This window comes from Aedes aegypti, chromosome 3, assembly GCF_002204515.2.
Source record: "Aedes aegypti strain LVP_AGWG chromosome 3, AaegL5.0 Primary Assembly, whole genome shotgun sequence".
In the NCBI taxonomy this organism is placed as follows: domain Eukaryota; kingdom Metazoa; phylum Arthropoda; class Insecta; order Diptera; family Culicidae; genus Aedes; species Aedes aegypti.
Window position 1 is genome coordinate 138,076,531 of NC_035109.1, and position 26,597 is coordinate 138,103,127.

Below are 26,597 nucleotides of genomic sequence, written 5' to 3' on the forward strand. Positions count from 1 at the left end.
CTGCATGTAAAAGAAAAAGCCGAATCGCAGCAAGCCGTGTGCTCGGGCGGCTGCGTTTTGAAATTTGTGTCCGTTTCCCTCGGTCTGCGTTTTATTATTCGAATCGGCTTGTGAAAATTAGATTCGGCGGATGGTGCTATGCCACGTGCAAATGTTCTGTGGAAACATGTTTTTCAAAGTGATAAAAGTGTGTTTTTTCAGGAGATGATTTGCTTGCGTTTTGCTCGAAAGTGCTCTGTGATATCTCTAGCAATTTAATTCGTTTCACGCGACTCTTTTTTTTTATCTCCTGTGTGCGTTAAGCGTGTTGATTGAAAAATGGAATGTGAAAAGCGACGGATTGCAGAGGAGTTTCAAAAAAGGAATTTGGTGAGCAATGACGTGGCCAGGACAGCTCTCGATTATTGGAGGATGCGTCAATCTTGTCTATGAGTTAGAGGTTAGTCCCAAATTTCTGACTTAGGTAACGGACGGAAAGGAGGCAACCCTCATACAATCGGTGAAAAAAAATCTGCACATTATCTACCCCAATAAATTTACGTTTAAATAACAATGGGGCATTACGGGAAAAAGCATGACAAGGGATTTGTTTCAATTCTTCAAGCAAAGATAAATCAGCATTTGGTTGAAAAGAATGAACACTCATGCTATATCCATGAAAATATACAGATACATAATATTTTCTGCAGAACAATAAACAAAAGAATTCAATTTTCTAATAGTATGATTAATTTTAAACAAAGATGTATCAATTATAGGATGTTCATTTGAAAAAAAAAACAATTTATCAAAAATTTGCAATTTAATTCCTGAAAACGATACTTTAAGGGAATAATACCAGCAGGAATTCCAATTGATTTAGTTGAGTACACGTTAATGCTTACAGTGGGCATTTTTCCCTTTTAAGCCACACTAGACAACGGATAAGCATGCAACGCCCAGTGGCACAGTCGGAAAACATTCCTCATGAAAAGTTTTCCGTACTGAATCGGGAATCGAACCCACACTCCTTAGCGTGATACGGCTAAATGCCTGGTGACACTAACCGCACGGCTACGAAGCCCACATAGGAAGGACTTTTTATTCTAAATATGTGGACTTCTTCTTATTTTTAGCGTTACATCCCAACCGGAACAGAGTCTGATTCTAATCTTAGTGTTCCAATAAGCATTTCCGCTGTAATTAATTGAGAGCTTTTTTGCTAATTAATCAGTTTCACACAACTTTTTGGAAGCATTAGTAGTAAATACAGTGAACTTCATCTACATTTTAGCGTTAGATCCCAACTGGAACAGTGCCTACTACTCAGCTGTTCTAATGAGCATTTCAACTGTAATTCATTGAGAACTTTTTTGCCAATCGATCGTTTTTGCATTGGAGTTTTGAAGGAAATTTTCTATTCGGAATGGTCTTTGACCGGTGGGATTAAAACCCACGGCCCTGAGCATGGTATTGCTGAATAGAATTTTGATTTGTTTGAAATTACCTGCATTGCTTTGCTTTGAATTAGTACAGTGAAAATTTACTTTCTTGTCTGTGGGGCTCTGTATAAAAATGTACCTCTTTCTTTCACTCTTTCATGAAATTTGTAAACAACAAGGTCAGTAAAAGTCAAAATCCAATACAGAATCAAAACAGTGCAGAAGCCTAAAGGTTCATTCACATATTTCATAACGTCGAAAATGGTCTTTTTTGATAGCCACCCACACCCTCTGGATCGACTGCTTTTACCCAAGTAACCGTACAGCTGTATATAGTTGCATTAATATAACTTTATATGCTACTATAGAATATGGCATATAAAGTCATACCGCATTACATGTCTCATTGAAGCAGTATTAAAGTGGAAAAGGACACTATTACAGTTTAAATACGGCTACGTTTCCTACCTCTATGATGGCAATTGCTAACGTATAGTTACTGTCTGTACCGTATAAAAGCTTTAGTACAGGGTTTCTCAACCGGTGGTCCGCGGACCCCTAGGGAGCCGTGAAGAATTCTCAGGGGGTCCGTGAAGCCATTTTTTTATTAAATAAGTGTTATTTTTGTAAGAGTTGTAAGCTTATTTTGTACGAGTTGCCTAATGTTAAACGGCTTTTAAGCCTATTGTTGAACAGTGCGTGTAATCCTTATGGCGTGTTCAACAATTAGCGAGCATTTTGGCCGTTCAACAATTGGCGAATTATCCTAATGGTTATTGGTTTTTTCTTCAATATTTTAAAAACGTTTTATTTATTAATTAATTACTGATAAATTATTATAATGTAATTCTGTTCATATGAGGTTGCTAGGCTAACTTTCAGTGCAAGCCGGAAAATAAAGTCAACATCTTCGGTAGTAATATACGTCAAATGCAAGGAATCATTGTTTAGGGCTAATTGTTGACATATTTTGCCAGTTGCTTGGTTAGATCCTTGAAAGGATTCCGGGGATTTCCTTAGCAAATAACTAACAGGATTGGAAAAATTTGAAAGTATTTACTGTTTTCACTCAAACCATTAGCGAAATCTGCTTGAATCCATCAGCAGGATTTCTAATGAGATTTGATAAAGATATTTTTGGCATTGATCTTTAAAAACTACGGAGATTCTTTACAAGATTTTTGAAGAGTTATTGGTAACATTTCAAGAGCTATTGTCTGGTTTCTTAAAAGCCCATTAGAAAAGTTATTAAGAATATTCAAAGTAGCTTACAGAAGTCAAATTCTAACATATTTTTTGTAAACAATATTTCCGAAAACTTCGCGGATCCTGTTGCAACTTTTGATATATTCAAAAAAATGTTTCAAATCTAGTAAAAAAATCACGACGTTCCTCGGATAAATCTTTATTCTTGATACCCCTGGATTTATGACTAAAAAAATTCTGGAAGTAGTTTTTGTTGTAATCTTCTCAACTAACTGATTTGCTGTAGGATTTTGTAATATCATTAGAAGTTTCTTTATCTGATTCTTAGAAAGATGTTTGATAGACTCCTGGCAAGACTTTCATTGCACTCTGAATAAAATTTGTGTATTTTACTTATTTCCTTCACCGGGATTCGAACCTAAATTAATTGAGAGATGTTTTCGATGACTCGCCGCGCCTATCCTCCGGACCATGAATGATGCATATCTTGGCCGGGAAAATTGTGCAACTTCAAGCAGCGCCATTTCGTTGCCAGTGGTAAATATTGTCGATTTCACTCACAAGTCACAAGTGTGTAAGCTCCTGCAAAGTGTGATAGCAGCTCAGGATTACGTCGAATCATGATCATGTTTTAAGTGCGCTTATTCCTTGTGGTTCAAGGAACAAGTGCATCAAATACGTTGAGATGATCCGTTGCAAGCGTGCACTTTATCACTCTTTTCTGCACTCTTCAAACTTTGCAATAGTTCAATTTGGGGTGAAGTGCGCAATAAGTTGGTAGACACGACTGTTGCACTTATATGTTTACCGCGGCTGTCGATTTTTTTGCTGTTGAGATTTTGTTTTGTTTTCATTGTGTGGGGCCAAAACAGTTGCTCATTTGCACGCTTTATGTATCGTTTTAGCATCTCGCCACATTGAGTCTTCGATAAGCGTGTGGTGTACGCACGGGCCTATCAATTTAAAGGTTTTTGGTTCAATTCCAGGTTGTTGTTTTTTTTTGTTTTCAAATTCTGGTCAAACCTACGAATTTCAACCAGATTCCTTGTGCCATTCATAAGGGATATTTACGTATTTATATAGTCTATTTGCCTGAGTGAGGGAAGGGATTGACGATAAATACAGCATTATTGAAATCTTGCTGTTTTTGTTGCTATGAAGCATTGTGAGAGATGATGCAATGAAGCATTGAGCGGTGACCCACCCATTAATGCACATTTCATTACTACCATAAAGCAATGCTACATTGCATTCGTAAAATAGAATTAAAGCTTTATTGCACGCATATTGTAGAATAAAAGTAATGAAGCATTGCACTCGTTGAATTAAAGTTAAAATATGGTAATACCTTAATGCCTGTGGTTACTTGGGTATCTTTCTTCATGATTTTGGTTTATAAAGCGATTAAGGCTGAAGTGTTTCCAATTTTGTTGAAGCAGTCCATTCTACCGCATTTGTTATCGGATGTTTATCAATGAAAATGGAATATTTTCTTCATACGACAAAAGGTTTTGCTAGTCTATAGAGGCGTAACACAATATGGACGCCTCCGTGAAAGTGGTAAATCTGTGCAGTTTTGTCGATTGGAGTTAACAGCATGATCGTCCTCTTAAACTCAACATCGTATGACATGGATCGATCCTTTGTTTGTTGAGGGTACGTAAAACCATAATGAACAATAAATATATAGCTCCGAGACAGCAGGTAATTAAAATTGGCTGCATTTGCACAGAGCAAAAGCATAGAGGAATTAGAAAACGACACATTTTTTTCTGAAAAGAGGCGTGTTCACATGTAGAGAAAGAACATATTAAAATCAAATCTTAGCGAAATGTACCTCGAATTTAATCAAAATTCGCTATTACAACGCCTCCGTTTCTGCTCCCAATGGATCATTAAAATAGCCAAAACGGCCGCTATGGAAAGCATAGATAGCTCCACCGTAGCCTTGTTTGTTTGACAGAACAGCAATGCATTCACAATGTTAAATCCCATATACAGTGGCGCCTTTGTTTCAATGCGGTGAGCACTGACAAAAACTACCTTCAATGATCCATTGTCATCAACGTCGTCTGCTAACGAACACCCCGAAATTCTGGGGCCGGCCAGGAGAGCAGCATTGTCCTCGCGCGGGTACACCGACTGCCGGTCTGCACTTATTTTTAGCATGCAATGCTGCTGCATATTTTACATTCCCGACTTCTTTTACGGATTAGCTAACGGTTTTGCCGGCAAGACGCTGTTTCTCCGCAGAAAAACAGACGTATCACGTTGATCAAATTTATTAATAATCCATCGCTCAGTTCGAACTAGCGTTGTGAGCACTCGACACTTCTCATGAAGCTCATATTGCTTTCAGGTTATCAGTCAGATGATTTTTATATACTCATCCACTACAGTCATTCATGACACATTGAGAAGTAAAACAAAAACTGTCGTCTGACACGATGACATTTTCTTGAATCATAAGTTTTATATAGATTTCAGAGATGTTTCATTATAAACAACATGTATAATTGCCCTATGCTTGATTAAATGTTTATTTAATGAGTGGTTGATGGATTTTTCGTCTGTTTGTCTGTGTTTTCTTTGATTTTCTTTTATTTGCAAACTGAAAAATAAGCCGGGATAGGTATTTACTAAATTGTAACTTCCTTAGTTGGAAACGTCTAGGATTCAATGTGCAGTACCTGGCGCATCGGGATAAAGCAAAATATGATTTCAATGCAGTCCTCGATAAATCTTCACTTTGATGCATTATGAATAGCAATGCGATCTAACAATCATTTGTCCATTTATTTCTCCTCTTTTTTGCAGCCAAGACAGTCGCGACTCATCCTCGTCCAACTGGGACCTATCGAGCACGTGCGATAGCTACTACTGTGACCAGGGACGCCGCCACAGGATGGGTGCCGGGACATATGCCACCGTGATGGGCTCTGGTCCGGGACTGTTCCGGAGGCGATATTCCGTGCCGGAAATCATCATGAGGAAGTAAATGATTGGGATGTTTTAACGTAATCATATGTAGATTTTTAACTTTCTTTCAATATGGCAACCCTGCTAACAAAGAGCTATTTCCGTGATTTCGTGTTCCTTCATAGTTCTGTACTGACATTACAACAGCAACAAAAACGATGAACTTTATCGCTGGTTTTATCTTTCCCTGCCGGCTTACACAGGAGCACCTATCTAGCTTAATTTCCCAGCTTACCCCAGATCGGGTAAACTACATAAACATAACCTACATGTTGCATCCTTCGAGCAGCTGTTTTTGATCGATTATACAAGTTAGTGGGTTGTTCCTTTTTAAATCAAAGGTACAGCATAGACCATAAGAGCTGAACTGAATCACAAAAGAAATTTCTTCATTGTGAATACACATGTGTACCTACAGCCAGGTCTCCTATTATACACATGGTTGGGGGCGTTATAGGAATCCGCGTTATAGAAGACCCAGGACTTATGGAATTTCATCATTTTGGGGGTGTTGTTGAATACCTCGCAAGCCTCAATAGATAGCATAGTACTGCCTTCGGCGAAGTTTCAGTACTCAGTACTAGAGGATCATCCATTTAGTTGAGAACATGGCCGGTAATGGTGCTTTTTTCTAACTTGCACTATATGAACCTTGAGGGGTAGAAATGTAATCATTATAACATATGATATCTCTAGATCCTGAGGATTTGGAAGGTTGGTGTCTTCGACAAACTTGTTCAGTAGATCAAGGACTGACATGCGGTGGTCATTCAGGTGCGAAATTCTGCCACTAGGCGGCGTTAGTGAGCATGAAGCTTTTGATTTGCGGATATCCCAGGAGCCTGACAACTTAGTAAGATGACGTCTTCGGCAAAGTTGTTCAATAGCTCAAGGGCTATCATTATGCATGCCAGGAGTTTTGAGATTTTGCCACCAGGCGGCGCTAGTGGTTATGGAACTTTTGATTTGTGGATATCTCAGGAACCTGACAAATTAGAAACATGACGTCTTAGGCAAAGTAGATAAAGGGATATCATTTTTCAAGCCTAGTGTTTCAAGATTTTGCAACCAGGCGGTGCTAGTGAGTATAAATTTATGATTTGCGGATATCCCAGAAGATGGCGTCTTCGGAAAAGTAATTCATTAGCTCAAAGGCTCTCATTATTTTAGTCAAAAAAATTCGAAATATTGCCTCCTGGCGGTGCTCGTGTTTTGCGGATACAGGTATGTTTCGTTTTTATCAACACGATCGCAATATTCAGTTGACAAAAACGAAACCGTGACAAAAACGGAATAACTTTCTTAGACAAAATATATAACAAATTCGAAAATAATTTTGCATTTTTGACATGATAATACATATTTTTACCATAAGATGCGCACTATTGATGTTTAGAAGCTGTGAGGAGCATTCACATTGTTCATTCAAATAGGTTTGTAATGAATAATTATTGCACAACGCACACTCCATTCAATCAATATGATTCTGCCATAAATCATCAATAATTTATTTTTTTGGTCAGAATGTCAATAAATAAAATATGGAATTGAACGATAAACATTAATGTAAAAGTTTTCCATACTTAAATAACGTGGTGAATCAAAATCCGGACGGTACCACACTCTGATAATTATCATTAATTAAATGTAAAATTTATATTATAATTTATATAATTTTATATATGATTTCTTCTTTTAACACTTCCAATAATTTTAGTTTAATTCGTAATCTTGTAAGCAAAGCCTGATAATATATAATAATAAAAACAAAATTGATGCTTCAGTTTGACGTGATTTAGTAGCAGTATGGATCAGTTTAGAAAGAGTCTCGACAAACGCACCACAATATTAACATTTAACAGTTCTATGTTCAAGTTACACTATTTTGAAAGTGTCTTAGTCAGAACAGTGTGCGAAACATACGTTTAGATACTGTGAATAACTACACTTGTGGTAGAACTTGAAAATAATCTATAAGTTGTGAAGAAGGGGCTGTCCGGGACAAGCTGTATTTTATTTTCGTGAACCGATAATTGGAAAGCAATTTTTTATAAAACCAGCAAATACTAGCATTAACATTAAAAGAGAGATTAAGGGCCAATTTTTTCACCTTCACTTAAGCCGTAAACCACGTTTACCCATACGATTAAACCAGGTTTAAGGCCTAAGCGGTGGTGAAGAAACCGCTTATAAAAGTTCTAAGAAAATCAGTGTGACTTATTTTATATACTGAATAAACACCAAGTACCCAATTGGATGAGTCCTTAGCCAGAAGAGGTAATTATAGCACATATTTACTGAAACTTCATGTTCATTAGCTACTAAAATCAAATACATTCACCAAATATTTGATCAAATTATCACAAATTTGCGTAATAGTGAATTCTAATACACTTGTATGCCAATAACACTGCGGAACACGTTTTTGTCTCCAGCACCAAAATACCACTATTCACTTAATTAAGGGTTGCTGAATCCATTGCCGTTTTCAGAAATATCATAGCACGTCTAGTTTTTGAGATATTGACTGATGAAAATGCAAAAAATGACTATTTCAGCCAACTTGCATGCAAGTTTGCCAGCTTGTAAGGTTATATATTGGCTTAATTTGCCACAGAATTCAAACTTTATGTGTATATCAATACTTATCATCAAAGTTTGTATTACTTTCGATACGGAAAAGTTAGTTTTTGATGGTTTAGAGAATTGTTGTATTTTGCCATATAGAAGAGACGAAGAATTTTGTATGGAGACTGCAAGCATGTTGAAAAAATCAGTTTAATCGAAATTTAATCGCGCAATTTCAATCAAATTATGTCTGAAATGAAAGTTCAAGTTCTATTTTGCATGTTTGGTGGATTAGATTACAAAAAAGTATGATAAATTGTACTTTAAATTTCATGTAAACATTAATAAAACCAGTGTTTTAAAGCCTGTCCACGATAAATTTCGGACACGGATGGCGGGTGTACCACAGAAAGTTCGAGAATTTTACAGAAAGAAGGATTAACATCCTTGTCAACTGTTTATTTTGTAGATATAACTCTTTTATTCTGAAATAAACAATTGTTTTTGTTGAATTATGAGTAACTTTTTTTTGCTGCCATTATTTGGGTGTCCGAAATTTAACGTGGACAGGCTTTATACAACTTTGGCGACCTGTAGCAAAAAATTGTGACGTGCTGGAACATTTCTGAGAATGGCACCAGATTCAGCAACCCCAAATCTACTAGAGACACATAATTTGATCCTTGAGACACGCAAAAATGTCATTTTTGTTACGCTGTGTAATTCATGTTACAATACAGGCGTCCGGATATTGATTCATATGTATCCGGATTGAAAACCAAGGTATGCGTCAGCTGTCCGGGTTTAAGGACAAGACATGCTTGAATGTTTTTCTGGACATTTTTATAACTTTAAACATTCTTTAAAATTCATCGTTGATAGTCAGATCTAACATACAACTAGTTGTGGTAATATCAAACTTCAATTTTATTCGAAAAATACTTGGTAAAAATAGTGTTCGAACATATTCCTCTACTTAAGAGGAAAATAACCATCATCGTTTTGCAAATTTTCAAAACCAGTTTTTTTGCTCAAAATTCAAGCAATGCTCATTAAAATCTATCATTACATTACACTTACTATCTGAAATGCGATGATAGATTTTCATAAGGATTGTTATAAATTTGAACGAAAAAACTGGTTTTTAAGTTTTGATGATTGCTGATGACTGAATGATGGATTCTTGAGCCTTAAGCGTCCGGGTATTGATTCATCACGGTAAAAATTTACAATTTTCTATGCTATGAGTTTCCAAAGTTTTATCATAAATTGATTTCGTGGTCGTAACAGTGGTGATAAAAGTTCTAATAAATCAATCGTTTGATTTAGCCAACAACTTTTTTTATTCATGTTGCCAAAATCGAACGGGAGCTGTATATAAAACAATTGGAAAAAATAATAACCCTAGAACTAACTGAACAACCATGCCGAAAAAGTTATCGGTAGAGGAAGTCTGGCTCTTGACTCCCTGCAACTCTTCGAGATTTTTGACTATTTTTAGGTATACCCCTTAACCAGCACAAGTATGAAAATGAGTTGTTTGTGATAAAAAAATCCGAAAATCCAGCTCAACCAGACATTATACCAGAGCAAGTCTATGCTTAAAATAATTATCTTAAATGTAGTTTCCAAGATTTTATTCAAATTTATGAAAAAAAGCATAAAAATTGTAAAATAAAATCGACTTTTTTACTTGGAGGCGTACAAGTCACTTTTGCAGCTACGAGTGAGAAGTGACATAGTGCAAATAACTTCTTACATAATTATGAGCAATAGAAGTACAAATTGCTAGGTTTTCCTTGGAAAATAATGAAATTGGCGCTTGGAACAGTTTTGCGATTATGCGTATATTATATGTCATTTATGCAAATTGTAGCTCTTTTGACCAGAAACAATTTTCCCTTCCATACCAAGGTGCTCAAATGGCTTGATCTTCCAGTTTTGATTTTTGTCCCGCATCTCCAAACATTCAACGCACTGTGCGCCTGGTGGAAAAATCTCGAAACTCTTGGCTTAAATAATGATAGCTTTTGAGTTACTGAATAACTTTGCCGAAAACGTCATCTTTCATTCCATGCTTACTAGCGCCGCCTAGTGTCAAAATATCGAAACTCTTGATTTGATTAATGATAGCCCTTGAGTTACTAAATAGCTTTGCCGAAGACGCCAGGACTGGTCAGGATCCTGAGATATCCGCAAAACAAAAGTTGCATGACCACTAGCACCGCCTGGTGGCTAAATCTCAAATCTCTTAATTAATATAAATAGCCTCTTAAAGTGGTCATGATCCTGAGAAATGTTAATCCTTGACTTACTGAAGAACTTTTTCGAAAACACCAACGTTCCAAATATCATATGTTATAATGGTTTCATTATTATTCCTCAAGGTCCATATAATGCAAGCTAGAAAAAGCGCCCCTACCGACCAAGTTCTTAACTAAATGGATGATCTTCAATTTTTATGGTAGATCGTACTCAGTACTGAAACTTCTCCGAAGGCAATATGTATTATGGTATCTCTTAAGGTATACGAGATATTGATCAACATCCCCAAAATGATTAAATCCCATAAGCCCTGAATATCCTACAACGCTCTAGTGTGTCCTATAGGAGTGCACGTAATAGGAAGAATCTATGCCGAAAGGTCGAAAGACAAAAGGTCGATTAACATAAGCTCGAATGGGCAAAATGTCGGAAGAGCAAGAGCTCTAACAGACACAAATTTCAGGATGCCACACTAAATAAGAAGCGATTGTAAGCAAACCTTTATTATTTTTTACCACACTTAGTGGATTAAATATGTGTTACCTGTTGTCCAATATTGCTAATCGTTAATCCTGTTCAACACCTAGTTGGTGGTAATGTCTACAAAAAACATCTTCGAAGGCTCAAAAAAAAACTTGCAACATTCTTTTGTAGTTCACTTGCATATCGGAACTGGGTATCCCAACTATGTAATCTTAATAACAGGGCAACTTTAAAAAGCATTTGCTATATGTCCTCTATAAATAAAAAAGCAACTAAATTGTCACTAAACTACGCCAAAAGCCTATCTCTAACATCTAAAACAGCCGTGCAGCTATTCAGTAAGACCCTGTTGAGGGAGGTTCAATTTCAGCTGGTCATTGATCTTTTCGGGGTGAACATTTTTTTGACTTCTCAGGTCGTAGAGCTGTGGGTTACTGTGCACGTGCTGTACAAGTCTTATGTGCAAGAGCCAATATGCTTGCAGGCTCGCCCGTGCACTGCACATTTTGAGACTTACTTTGGTGCCCCCCATTTTTCTAGAGATGTGATTCAATGCGTCTTCTGCGCTCCGTCACATGCGTTGTAATTGATGATCAAATTTGTCAACGAAACTCCCGTCTTTGACCGTATCATGTAGACCATCTAGACAGTTGCACAATGAGGTGAAAATAGTTAGATAATAGTAGATACTAAGCAGTTATTTAACAACTTGGATACCGACGGCGACCGTAGTGTTGAGCAGCGCATGACACAAGTCGGAAAAGGATCAGAGTTTTCAATGCATTTCATTTTTCATTTTAATTTTTTTATTGGAAAAAGTAAAATTAGGGTAGAAGCACCGGCTTTGGCCAGTCTAAGAAAAATGTCAATAATAATTAAATGGGAAGCCGTATTCATACTACAAATATGTCAAATGCAAGCTTTCAATCCATATTATATGTGTAAAATATCGAAACTGAGCTATAACCATTTTTTCGCTTTAAAAATCCCGTTGGTATATAGACCAACGGAACCAGTTTCGGCCAGAGATTTATCTTCGGTTCTTAAATTGACCAATCGCATTGATTTCTCATGAGAATGGCCAAATTAGGAGTTTAGGTGTATGGGAGTTAAAATTATAAGGAAAATGAGTTGTTTTTCTTATGTTTTGAATCAATTTGGACGAGTAAATGAGTATACACTCTTAAAAAATTTGAAATTCACAGTTGACCTAAAACTATAAGCACTGAATAATTTTGTGATGTAAATGCATTTACAACGTAATTTTATGTTTCTAATGAGTTAAAGTTCAAAACTGTGAAACGAACTAAGATTTCCAATAACACTAGATTGGAAATAACGTTCCTCAATCTCTTTTTACAAACACGTGTAGTGTTTGCGTCAATTTTCTAATGTCACATGTTGCCTGCCATAATATATAAACGTGACACTTGAATTTTCATGTTAAAAGACATAAATTTACATGATGTTTGACATCGGGGTCGATCGTAGTGCCGGCATCAAGCAGTTTGTTTTCAACATGGCCGATCGAGTACACGTCGCGTTTTCTCTTGTGCGTCGCGCGGAATCAATTTATGAAATGAAGAAAATTAAAGTGTTCCTAAACATTAAAATTTGCATATATCATTAAGCAGAGCAACTAACAATTCACTTCTATCAGACTAGTGCGGTGATTAGGCAGTAAGTAAATTATTTAGTGCGAGACTCTACGGGTCCGAAAATATGTTCTATCTGGTTTGCGTCAGCTGATGATTATCTCAAACTTGGACACCAAGATTGCCACCGTTTGCAACAGTTGTATTCCGTTAAGTTATTAGTGTGTTGCAATAGACGGTGAGCAAGTTTTAGTTACCGGAGTTTGCTACGTGGCAAGAAATTGTCGTTCCGTTCAAAGTGTTTGTCAATTTTTAGTCCTGCGAGCAATGTAGGAGTCAACGAAAATGTGCACATGTGATGTGGGCAACGATTATAAGTTTTTCCTACGTGTTGCCAATTGAATGTGCAGTTAATCGTCAAAAGTAGCAAGGTAAGAGTTTCTAAGTTATTTTCAACTTCAAATTTTCGAGTACGCACATACACATTTATGAATGCGTTGTTAAATAAACATGACAACAAGATAATAATCAAATTACACGTCGTGATGTAAAAGTCAGTCATAATGACTTTTACGTCTCGACGTGTAATTTTTTTTTTTTGGTTTTTCATTTTCATGTAATTTTAAGAACAGATGTAATTGTATGTCAAAAGGTTCGCTTCTTTTATGTGCATCATAAAAGACGTAAATTTAACTGACATTTTGGAAGAGTGTACTGAACACATAAGGTTTCATGCTGATTGTCTATGTGAAACGGTGTATAATCCCCTGCTACAACTGGCGTATGGCCAAAACCGGTGCTTCTACCCTATGCGTATTTGAGACGTTATATTCAATCAGAATGAAAGGTGCTATCGTGACATCACTTTTAAATAAGCATGAATAGCTGCTCAATCGATGTTTTGTCACATTTGATGAAATGCAAAAATATGTTTTAATCATTAGGGTGATAATCAAAACCAAAAAGGCAATAGATGGCTCTTTTTCAGTGGTAGTAAAAACGAAATCCTGAAGCAAAGAAAGCACCACCGAAAATGAACTAGACACAAAAACTTATCTATTCACATCAATTGATTTCTAATCACTACTTTTCGATCCAGTTTCTTGATTGCAAGTAATTTACGTTTTTCATTATTTTCCATACGTTTTGACAGTTCTTGACTACCATTCTTCCATGCGCTTGTGTTGGAAGTTGAGAAATTTGAGTATCCTGCGTAGCACAATCAGTGAGTGGAACATAAACATCAGTGTCGCCTCTCGGGCCAGTGAGAGAAACTGAATGTTCGAAAGGTGTTGTATGTACTTTTTGCCGCTGCCGCCAACTGTTAACGATTAAGAATGATATAAACAGTCGTTACCCTATTAGACGCTTTTACCATGTTTGTCCATTGTTTCAGATTCGGGCCCTCAGTGACAGTTCGTGACAGCAAAATCTCGGCTTACCTTGACGTACATAAATTTCGTATGGGTTTATTCACAAATTTCATAACGCCAAAAATGGTCATTTTTGACACCCACTCATCCCCTTGTAACACATTTTCTATGAATAGTGCTTTGAATTTTATATGAGCTGTAATATCTTAATCCCACCCACCCACTTCAGCGTTATGAAATTTGTGAATGGGCCATATCGGTTTCTCCCTCGCAAATACTACCCATTCCATGCCTGACAACTACGTTTTCATTTCGTCTTTGCATCGACACTAAACAAAATTGAAAAAGTGTGATATTGTACCTACCAGTTTTTACTCTGACTTTGCCTCTGGTATGGTGAATATGAATTATCAAGGGTTGAATTCTGAGAAAATTGAAATAACAAAAACTCAAAAATGCTTATTTGAGGCTGAATTTTTTTACAGCTTATATTGCATATTAGGTAAATTGTCAGAATAACATTCTGAAAAAGGAAAAATTATTGCTACTACATTACGAGGCTCATGTATTATCTCTATGTGACTTTTATGCTGCTAAAATAAATAATCTATTCCCAATGGTAAATAGAAAAATGGGGTTTTTCATCGCTCTCTCTTTGTGGCTCTCCTTCGCTGCTACTATTTATCAAGCTTGTGACAACTTGCGCAATATTGCCGATCATATGCTATTGATGCTATTGAGCATTTATGAATTATAACATTCATCTGCTTTGCTAGTTCCACAATCAGCATTGAAATTATTTCTAATGAGTGATTTCCACAATAATTTATGTATGCAAAAATTCGCTCCTTTGGCAGCAAGGCTTTGAATTTTTCCTTATTTCAGCATGTAAAGTCGAACAAAACAAAAAAAAATCCGGTTGAAATCCCTAAAGGTCATCAACATGACCCTGCTTTGTCAGCTCTGTTGACATTTTGATGAAAAATGTAAACAGGGGCGTAATAAAGCTGACCGTGTTGGAAAATCATGTTTTCAGGTACTTTCGGGTCTAAATCCAATTGTTTTAGCGGTAAGAAGGGATGGTCATATAGTCATCATTAAGTAAACACCATTTGTACTGCAGTATTTATTATTATTATTTCGCTCCATTCAGCAATTCATTCGGCTAGTGAACAAAAGGCAGTCTTGAATAATTAATTTTTTTTCTTACGATGTATTAAACCATTCAAAATCATGTTATCAATATAGACATAACGCGTACCGTTTTCAGGAGATGGCAGTCAATTCCATTTCAATTTAATCATCTTCCAATCTCTTTTATACCTCGGGAATAGTGATGATTCTCTAGCTCGAGACCAGTAAAAGTAGCTCAGATAAATTTATTTGCGAAATTATTTATTTAAATATGATTTATTTGTGCTGTTCGGAATTTGAATCAAGGTGTTCGGAATATGAGACAGAATGAACACAGTGTTCGGAATTTGAATCAAAACGATGTTCCATTGTTTACGTAACAACAATACTAAACAAATTGAAATAAATATGTTTACCAGTTGCGTTTGAATTCACTGTTGACATTAAGTGTTCGGAATATGAGTCAAAACGGTATATAGAATAAATAATCATCATAATAATTCTAAAATATAAAACTAATTAGCAATTAATTTAGATGCAATGAATTTGCATGATTTCAGCTCTTTTTTGTGTAGAACATATCGATGAGATTCATTCAATTTATTACAACGTATAAACCTATAGATTATTACATGTTGGTCAAAATAATCAAATATGCACGGGGCCTTCCTTAGCCGAGTGGTTAGAGTCCGCGGCTACAAAGCAAAGCCATGCTGAAGGTGTTTTGGTTCGAATCCCGGCCGGTCCAGGATCTTTTCGTAGTAGAAATTTCCTTTACTTCCCTGGGCATAGAGTATCATCGTACCTGCCACACGATATACGAAAAATGGCAACTTTGGCAAAAAAAGTTCTCAGTTAATAACTGTGGAAGTGCTCATGAGAATACTGAGCTGAGAAGCAGGCTCTATCCCAGTGGGGATGTAATGCCAAGAAGAAGAAGAAGAAGATATATGCACTTTTAAAATGCATGGTTCCTAAAACAGTGTATTAGTGTGAAAACCGTGGAATTCCTAATCATTGTTATATTTATGAAATCTAGACGCACGGCACATATGTCGTGTATCGTGTACTGTAAATGATCACATAGAACGGTGCGAGGCAACCTTAACATGACATTGTACTCACAACTTTTGAGCAGTTTTTCAATAATATAACTTATTTTGGATGTTTCCTTTAATCATGGTGTGAATTTATGATTCGTAGTGGTATTTTCGTATGTGATGCATAGGAAAATTCTGAAGAAGTAAACCATTTTACGAGCGCAGATTTTTGTCAAATACCGGTAGTTATTAACGGTATCGTTTTGGAGTCTGGAAATTTTAGTGGACAAGACGTGTACGCCCTTTATTTTTTTTTTATTTAGGAAACGCCTATACAGACAACACTGAACCAATGAATACACGCTGCAATGTTCGGTTCGTGGTCGCATCTCACCATTCTCGGGACTGTCCCACGTTCGCTTTCTATCGTATCCACCCAGCTTTTGCCGTTTTTGTATTCCTTCCAAATACCGGGTAGCGTTGGGCGAACTTGTGGTTCATCCTTTATCGCCACACAGCATTCCCCTGCACGTCGCCAAAGATGGTCATGAACACTCAGCGTTTGAACAGCTTGCGGGTTCTCCTCAAAAAAAAAAACTCGGCTTAACGCCCATAGAGAGAAAAACGCCTTTTATTTGGGGCAAACCGCCAATCAGCATTGTTCTCTTGAAATCGTTCTTCCTGGATACTTGATGGGCAGCAATTCCTTGCTGTTGCGTTGCGTCTACGTTGAATTGAACCCGGTCCTAGACCAATCACTTTTACTTACCCTGAACGTTAAGTCAACTCATATCCTCCTCAACTGCAAAATGTCTCCTGGTGCATGAACTACCAAGAAGGCGACAGCCTTCGCCTGGTTCTTTTCTTCTTCTTGGCAAAACGTGTCCACTGGGACAGATCTCACTGCTAAGAAGGCCGTCCCATATTTTTCGAAAATGTGTAGTCCCGTTGGGGGTCATTAGCGTCCACGTACGGACTTCAACTTTTTACCTGATTTTTTTTTCTTACCTAAACGAGCACTTTACAATTACGAACTTATAACATTTCACATTTACGAAAAATAAGTAACGGCCTACTACTCAGCTTAGTGTACAATGGACAGCACTTTCACAGTTATTAACTAAGAGCATTGTTAGGCAAATTAGCCATTTTCGCATATGTATACCTTATGCATTCATAGAATGCCCAGGAAAATCATGGAAATCTCCATTACGAAAATCTTCTAGACCGACCGGAAAGAGATCCCAGAAACCTTCAGCAAGACTTTGCTTTGTAACCGCGGATGCACAATAGAAATATTAGTAGTAGAACGCTAGTGGCGTTGTTGTCACAAAATTGATTTTAATAATTATTGCCTTAAATTATGGGTTTTTATTGTTTGTTCAATACCATGTTGTTGTTTTGGTTTTGAAAATTAATCTGACACTTTGAAGCCCGGTACTCACGCTGTCAGTTCGTGGCAAACTAGATGTTGGTAACACGAACAGCAGCGACATTAGCATTCTTAGGTTAATGCTTCTACTGGATGCACACACAGAATTAAGTTGTGTTTTTTTGACTAATCTTTAAGTTGTTCAAGATCGCCTGCTATCATTTCCCACTTTGGCGTACAGGCGCTATTTTTCGTTGATTTGGTGAGATCTTTCCTATGAATTTTACATCATATTCACTCAACAAACTCAAATCAACTCTTTCATCATTGTAAACAGTTTCGGTTCCGAGCACTTCCCAAAGTAAATGTATGAACTAATATGAAATAAAAACACTTGGAACGTGAGGACGAGTACGTGTACGTGCGTGTACGTTCACTTTAGAAGAATGATTTTTCTGAATTTTAAATTCTTGGTTAAAACGAAATTTAAGTGAATATGATAATCTTTGCTACTCCACCTACGAATTGTGCAAGTTTTTATATTTTACTAGTGGTCCCGGCAAACTTCATCTTGCCATCAAGTAGGCTGTTGAAAAGAATCATAAAACCTCCCATATTTGATAACATATTAGTTTTCTCCCGTTTTACCGAAATCTTTTAAAAACTTTAATAAACTTTTCTTTCACACGAACATGTCGGAACCCTTAAAGAAGACATTTGTGAAAGAATTGTGGTTGTCCTGTTCTCAAGCCATTTCGGGTCATACAAACACCATTGTTCTCATCTTCTTCTTGAAGAGAAACGAAGGAGACGCATGGTGCCTAACCTTTACGTACCCAAAGTCCGATGAGATGTTGAAAATTTCCAAATCTTCAATCAGCTGTTGAAAATTAATTTCCCAACCGATTATTTTTAAGTAAATTGATTCAAATTGCCTAAAGGATATTGAGTGTATATTTATGACAAAGAAATAAAGCAAAATAGCATATGTGAGGTGTGTATGTTTGTAATATTGTAATTTATTATAGCTATTATGAGGCCAACATTTCGCTTCATTTTGAAAAAGATTTTATTTTATTTTTTTTGTTTCTTATTTTTGGATTTCGGCTTGCAGTCACAATCAAAAGCGTTGATAATTTTAATTCATCGCTTTTTTTGCAATTATATAACTTGCAATTATGTCTGACATTTTTTTAAGCAGTGTGTTATTTCATTTGTTCCTTCCTCAGCCAAGTGGTGATATCCTCGGTTACAAACCAAAGTCTTGCTGAAGGTTTCTGGGATCGATTTCCGGTCGGTCTAGAAGAATTTCGAAATGGAAATTTTCTTGATTTTCCTGGGCATTCTGTGAATGCATAAGGTATACGTATAGTGATACTTTTTCGAACCAATATTTAGTACTTTATGCGGACTGCAAGTTGCAAAGTCAACAAGGCTGCTAAAATAAAAGACGAGCTACTTAGCCCTAAAGAAGGATGGTTCAAGAGCAGAGCGTAATGTTAATCATGATTAAAAAATTGATGATTAAACTAAAAATCATACTGAGAGCTAATTGATTTGGATTTTTAATCATGAGTAAGCCAATAAATTTTTAAGACTGTTATGCATTCCTTGCATACTTCGAGGTGTTTAGGGCGTATTAAGTCATTTAATTATTGTATTTATTATTCATCTTTGATTAATGAATAATCATTCAATAACTAATGATTGATTGTCCGAAGATATGCACCAAACGACTTGAACTATGCAACCAATGGGTTATATTTACGCTAGGACTAGATTATGATGAATATTCAGGGCTGGTAGCAAAAAGTGGTACCGAAAAAAGTTATTTTAGTGACCAGATTTGAGAAATAAGTGACTAAAAAGTGACTTTCGATTATCGAAAAAGTGACTAAGAGTGACTAGAAAATCAAACCGTGATCAGTTTTTTTTTTTAATTATATTATACTGCTCTACGATCAGTATCCAATATGATAGGGAATATTCAATATGATCTACTGCATGTAGTATGTCTAGTTAAGTATAATATTTGGAAATTTGTAATGTACTTCAAAAATTTCGAGATATTGCCTACATTTTTTTCAAACATAAAAGTTAACATTTACGTAAATAATTCATTTTTAAAAAAGATTGAATATTGAGATTGAATTTGATAATTGTGTTTTTTTTTTCACCAAAGTATTTTGTTTTGCAAATTTTTATAAGAATTTGGAACATTTGTAAAATCAATTTTTTTGTCAATTCATATTTCCATTCAAACTCCCAAAAAAATGACATCTTAAAAACCGATGGAATTCAATACATTGTAAACTGTGTAGAGCCCAAAACTTTTGGGAATCAGTTTAGAAAAAATATAAGCGCATAGATGAAGTTCAGTTAAACGTAATATTCACAGAAGAATAGTTTCTATACATCTCTATTAGATTCTACTTTAACAATTCTACCTAATAAGATCAATATTTTATGTAACTAGATCATGATTACGGGAAATGTAATACTCTGGCATTAATTAATATTTCAAATTGAAAATGACGTTAGAAGATCGAATACGATTGAAACACTGCTTCAAACAGCGTCCTTCAAACGCCGACTAAGGAAGAAGAAATGGTTGACATAAGCCTGAGTGACATTGAAATTTTCTATCAGTAAATTAGGAGGTAAATAGGAGGGACGTTTGGCTGAATGGACATTTAGCATAAATACGATAGGATTAATAGTCTGTTCTTCTGAGTTATGATATTAAAGTAGTTATTAGCACTAAGTTTCTAATATTTCAATCAATATTACTTGGACACTCTCATGATTCACTTGACATTGGGGGTTATAGTTGGTCGATGCAATAAAACATACTTTAGTACCGCGCATAATATTGTCGAATATAAACTCTGTGGATTTCGAAAAACCTGCCGAAGTGAATCAAAAGAGCCGAGAAGATGATCCGACACCCCACATTTCTTCGATGAAAGCATGCATTATTCCATGAACGATTCAATGAAAACGACTAGTTTGCGTTACGCAGAACCGCGTAAAAAACAAGCGTTATTTAAAAAAAAACGGAAAAAAAAAACCACCAGAACCATTTTTTTTTTTTTCATATAAAACAATGCTTTGTTATGATTCATATGGTCCTGAAACATCGGAAACACAAGTTCTTTTTTACGCCGTTTTTTGAAATAACCAGATTTTTAAGGGTCTGGTTTGCAAATAAAGTCTATTCTAAGAATTATGATAAGTTTTTACTCTCAAATAGAACATTCAATAAAAATTCTTTGTTTTGGGTTTTAGTGTTAAATATCTTTTTTATGGATTTTGTAAATTTTAAGGAGCTAATGTGCTTTATACCAGGATGGTTTGATTACTTAAACAAATTTCGAAGACAAAGAGAATAATTAGGATGAATATTTTAAAACGTAGTGTTGAACAACAGAAGATAAACATCTAATTATCCAACACAAGCTACAGTACTGGACAGAATAAAGTACGCATTGGCAGTTTTTCCATACAAAATGATCAAGTTTGGAGTCTTATATCTCGGTTTCTAGTTGTCCGATTGACCTGAAATTTTCACCGCAGCTTGAAAGTAACCTCAAATTTGCTAGGCTAGAAATTCATAGTTTTTCATTAACGAACTTTTAAGTTATCGCAAATCTAAAATTTTGATGAAAATGACAAAATTTTAAAGTAAAAATAATTTTTATATGAAAATATTTAGAGCAATATGTCCTTCTGCAAAAATGTACAATTTGAGAGAACACACAAATTGGCAGAACATCATTTTTCGGTAAAACTTATTGTTTTCAAAATATTTTCAAAACTAAATTTTGCAATTTTTTGCAAATTGAGAGATTTTTAATAATTTAAAAGATTGTGTTGCAAATGCAGTGATATTTTAATTGAGTAAAATCTATGTTATATCTAGGCTGTGATGAAAATTTCAGATCAATCGGAACACTAAAAGCTGAGATTCAGATCTCCAAACTTGACCATTTTGTATGGGAAAACGGCCAATGCGTACTTTATTCTGTCCAGTACTTTATATACATTTATATTAAATGAGAATTCACAAGATATTCAAAAATAATACTAATTATTTAAACCTTTAGGTTTATAACAGTGAACTTACGCCATACTAATAATAACTTAGATACTATTACAAATAACGTGGGACTCTATGAAAGATTAACTTTTTTCATGCTATTTTCACAAGAAAATCATGAATCAATATTTTGATACTGTCATAAAGTTGTTATTAAAAAACTAATGCTAATTTAAATCTTGGCCTAAAATAAAAAAGGCCGACTGGCTTAAAAAAGTGACCAAGTGACTAAAAAGTGACTCGCTAACAGCCTTGTGAATATTACTCATGCGAGAATTGGAAGGAACACGAAGAGAAGTGAATACAAAAACACTTGTATCTGCGAGGCACGAGTGACCGCATTTAGCATCAATTCGTCGAATGGATTGAACGGATCCCCACTCTTTGAATCATTCCGCGGTGTGGATTGCCAGTCAGTGAACGCTCAACAGCACTCAAACCCGAATGCCACTCGAACGGAATCAGAATGTAAACAATCATTCGGTATTGGATTCGGCTTTCAGAATCGTTTTTTGTTTCGCTTAGCGCTCCCCGAAGAAGAATGGACACTGGAAATTAAAACATTCGGCTTGGTTAAAGAAACGGCTTTCTCACTCTCGACTGTGCGTGGAAGCGAGTGAGAGAAACGCAATAACTAAGTGAGCGTTTCCCATGCTTGCTGATGATTAACAAACTGCAATCTTTTGAACTTCGTTATGGCCTATTAATTCAGTTTTTAATCACAAATCGTGATGAATCACTCCGATTCAAAAGTCAGTACCGTTTTGATTCATATTACGGACAGCTTCAAATTCCGGACACTCTACTTTGTATGGGAAACATTTCACGCGAAATGTTTCAATTTTTGCTGTTCAAAAGTTCTCAATTTCAAGGCTCGTTTTCGTAAACTTTTTCCATTAATATCTTTGAAAATTTATAATGCCCAACTACCTTAGATGTCTCTTTGGTGGTTTAACGATTTCGATTGATGATTTGACTGTTCCATTAATGATTATCATGAGCTGTCCGGAATTCGATTCTAAGTGTCCGGAATATGAGGCAAAAGTGAGGAAGCGTCCGGAATAAGAATCATGATAAGGCCACACATTTTCATTTATTTAAAATTATTGAAATTGCGGAAGTGTATTCTTCATCCACCGTTCCGACGCTCGATAGCGCTAAGGAATCATACAGAATGATTTATTTTGTATGCTCTATGCTGGGTTATATTTCCCTGAGTCCTTAAGTGTCCGTAATATGAATCAAAACGGTATCCTGAATGCAGTGGCCAATATATTGGCGTTGTGAATCGTAGTTTGGGACACATTAAACTTAATGACTTATCAAGTTTTAAACCGATTTTTCAAGCGTTATTGGATAACTTAAACACACGGGTTGTAAAGGTTTGTCGATTTTTCGGGGAAAGTGGTCAAAATATTCGTAAAAAAAAACTATATGAACTTCAACACTTCACTTTATAAAAAAAAGTATAGTAAAAAAACATTGTTAAGGCAAGCAAATCCCGGTAAACTCTTAGATGTTGCTTATCTTGTGAATTTATCATGCATATTTGTGTTTAATGGTATTTGCTCGCCTTTTACAAGTTATTTTAAGCGTTTTTTTTTTGTAAATTGAAGTGTTATTATTAAGTTAGTTGTTTATTCATACTTTAATGATTCCTCCAAAGTGAAAGTGAAGCACTTTATTGGTAGTTCAGAATCCTAGCTATCAGCATATTAAATTTCATGAATTTTGCAAACAAAGTCATTGAATTCATTCTCGATTAATCATTAAAGTAAAAGATATTAAATTTTTCTGAAAAAAAAATCTTGTAGAAATTTGGGTGAAATCAGGTAGACAGTTTGGTAGAAATTTTCTAATGAGATCTCCATGAAAAATTTCCGCCCTTCCTTGATTTTTTTATTCAATCTAGATTTCAGTAGAAACATGATTGTGATTAATTTGCTAAAACAAAGTTCAACAGATTTTTATATCAGATTTATTGCTAATCAATTTTAACTTCATCATTATGCAATGCCGTTTGTTACTCTAGTTCTTCTAGGCATATAGTGCATACTTTCGGGCATTTAATCGTTAGCCTTTAAATGATTAATCTTGACTCAATGGTTATTAATAAAATTAACGATAAAATAAATTTGAAGATGCCTTGAGGCACCGTTCACAAATCACGTAAGGGGGGAGGCTCATGCGGTACGGCTCAAACAAAATTTTGAAAATTTTCATACAAAAAGCATTAGTGGGGAGGGCCTTTCCTGGAATCAAAAATTTCCGTTTTCAATGCTACGTAATGAATGGATGCTGCTTACACGCATTGACCGATGCAACGAATGAGTCATAAACATGAAAATGAATGGCTTTACTCATTATTGAACAAAACGATCTAAATTGAAAAGCTTACAGCATGGTTTATCGTTTATAATCATCAAATGTTTAACCATGGTCATAACGCTATGGTATATCTGCAGGCGATTTTAGATTGCAAACATCCAACATGAACAAAAACAGCGAGGGAGCTGTTTGCAGAATTGCCACCTACTAGGAGAAAAGGATTAATTTTCGATCTACAAACATTCTGTGCCAATTTCGGAATTTTCATACAAAGTATGCAAAAATCTTATGAATGGCTTGAAAACTAGAAATTTGGTGCTCCGCCCCTATAAAAGGCAATTCTTCATGAAGAATACTAGTTTCCAAACTGGTCTTTGAATTCGGATCAAATACAACTAAGAACACCGTCCTACATGTAGGAAATACTTAAGGGTATTATGGTAACGTCCGCGAATATAAAGCAAAGCCATGTTGTACTTGGTTGAATTTGGAACTTCTTTGGACATAAACAATCACTGTGCTAGTCACACGATATAAGACATGCAAAATTTATGTATACATTAGAAACCAATGTTGTAAAATTAGTTAGTTGAATTTTGTTCAATGATTGATTGATGATTGATTATATGTTTGACCTATGATTAAGATTATGATTACTGAATCAAATTAGCGATCTTTATGATTATGATTAATGGTTATTGATTAACTCTTATTTTTTTGTGCATAATGATTAACATTTTTGATTAATCATAACCATTAATCATTAATCATGATTAAATTTATGATTAATCATTAACGCTCTGAGGTCAACCCTTATTTTTCAAAAATGTGAAATGTTATAAGTTCGTAATTGTAAAAGGCTCGTTTTGATAAAAAAAAAAAACAGGTAAAAAGTTAAAGTCTGTACTTGGACGCTAAGTGGTCCCCAACGAGGTATCAGGTGTAGATGACATCGCAAAATCGAGCTATCTGCTCTAGTGCACGCAACTTGAGTGCAAAAAGCCACTAGCAACAAATTCTGCGCGCGTTGATAGTCAGCACAGAAGTTTATTTTGTTCACTAGAGCAGCGAGCTCGATTTTCTACACCTGATACCTTTGGGGCCGTTGGGAGACCACTTAGCGTCCACGTACGGATTTCGAACTTTTACCTTTTTTTTTTTTTCTTCCCAAAACGAGACTTTACAATTACAAACTTGTAACATTTTACATTTTAGAGAAATAAGAGACGGCCAACTGAGCAGTGAGATCTGTCCCAGTGGACACGTTTTGCCAGGAAGAAGAAAAGAACCAGGCGAAGGCCGTCGCCTTCTTGGCAGTTCGTGCACCAGGATGCTTTTTGCAGTTGAGGAGGATATGAGTTGGCTAAACGTTCAGGGTAACTAAAAGTGATTGGTCTAGAACCGGGTCCAATTCGACGTAGACGCAACACAACAGCAAGGAATTGCTGTCCATCAAGTATCCAGGAAGAACGATTTGAAGAGAACAATGCTGATTGGCGTTTCGTCCCAAATAAAAAGACGTTTTTCTCTGTAACCCCCACACTGAGATTTTTTTCAAGGAGGACATGCAAGCTGTTAAGATGTTCGAACGCTGAGTGCTTAGGACCATCTTTGGTGATTTGCAGGAGCACGCCGTGTAACGACAAAGGATGAACCACTAGTTCGCCCAACGCAACGCTACCCGGTATTCGGAAGGAATACAAAAACGGCAAAAGCTGGGCGGATACGATGGAAAGCGAACGTGGGACAAACCCGAGGATGGTGAGATGCGACCACGAACCAATCATTGCAGCGTGAATTCATTAGTTCTGTATAGGCGTTTCCTAAATAAAAAAAAAAGAAATAAAAGGCGTACACGTTTAGTCCAATATAATTTCCAGACACTAAAACGATACCGTTGAAAACTACCAGTATTTAACAAAAATCATCGCTCGTAAAATTGTTTACTTCTTCAGAATTACCTATGTGATACGAAAATACCACTACGAATCATAAATTCACACCATCATTCAAGGAAACATCTAAAATAAGTTATATTATTGAAAAACTGCTCAAAAGTTGTGTATACAATGTCATATTAAGGTTGCCTCGCACCGTTCTATGTGATTATTTACAGCACACGATAGTGTACTATGTGCCGTGCGTCTAGATTTCATCATTGTGCAATTCTGGACCTTGAAGAAACGTTGTTGAATAAGCAATTATATTGCTAATAGTATGCGCATTGCGCTCTTACTTTTGAGTGTATTCAATGGAGTTTATTTATTGTTAATTTACAATACAAGTCTAGAATGTTGGAAAACTTGCTAAAAATTCAAATTTTTACTGAAAACGTTATAGAAGTTTCAACCGTGATTTTCAAAGCGTTCCCTTTTCTTTGAAATCCTTGATATGGAATATTTGAATCATGATATAACAATAAATCTAACTCTTTAATGAATGTTCGAATCCTCTGAGCAGAATCTCAAATAGAGAAACTTTAAAGTAGATGGAGTACCGTGTACCTTTTAATTCCGCTCCTAAATGCTTATCTTTTACAGATACGCGTATTTCGACTACCACTTGCAGTCTTCTTCAGTGTCAGTTACGTGGATACGAGTAACTGACACTGAAGAAGACTGCAAGTGGCAGTCGAAATACGCGTATCTGTCAAAGATAAGCATTTAGGAGCGGAATTAAAAGGTACACGGTACTCCATCTACTTTAAAGTTTCTCTAATAAATCTAACATTGCT

The 26,597-nt window shown here is 35.7% G+C and overlaps 1 protein-coding gene across 12 annotated transcripts in view; it reads left to right on the plus strand.

The window, feature by feature from the left end:
- The window catches only part of LOC5567272, a 286,367-nt gene that overhangs the window by 188,959 nt on the left and 70,811 nt on the right, over positions 1 to 26,597 (plus strand). For all 12 annotated transcript variants that reach the window (XM_021850247.1, XM_021850248.1, XM_021850252.1 and 9 more), the window contains one exon: positions 5,445 to 5,621. In XM_021850247.1, the coding sequence (XP_021705939.1) occupies positions 5,445 to 5,621 (177 nt within the window). The remainder of the gene's footprint in view (positions 1 to 5,444; positions 5,622 to 26,597) is intronic.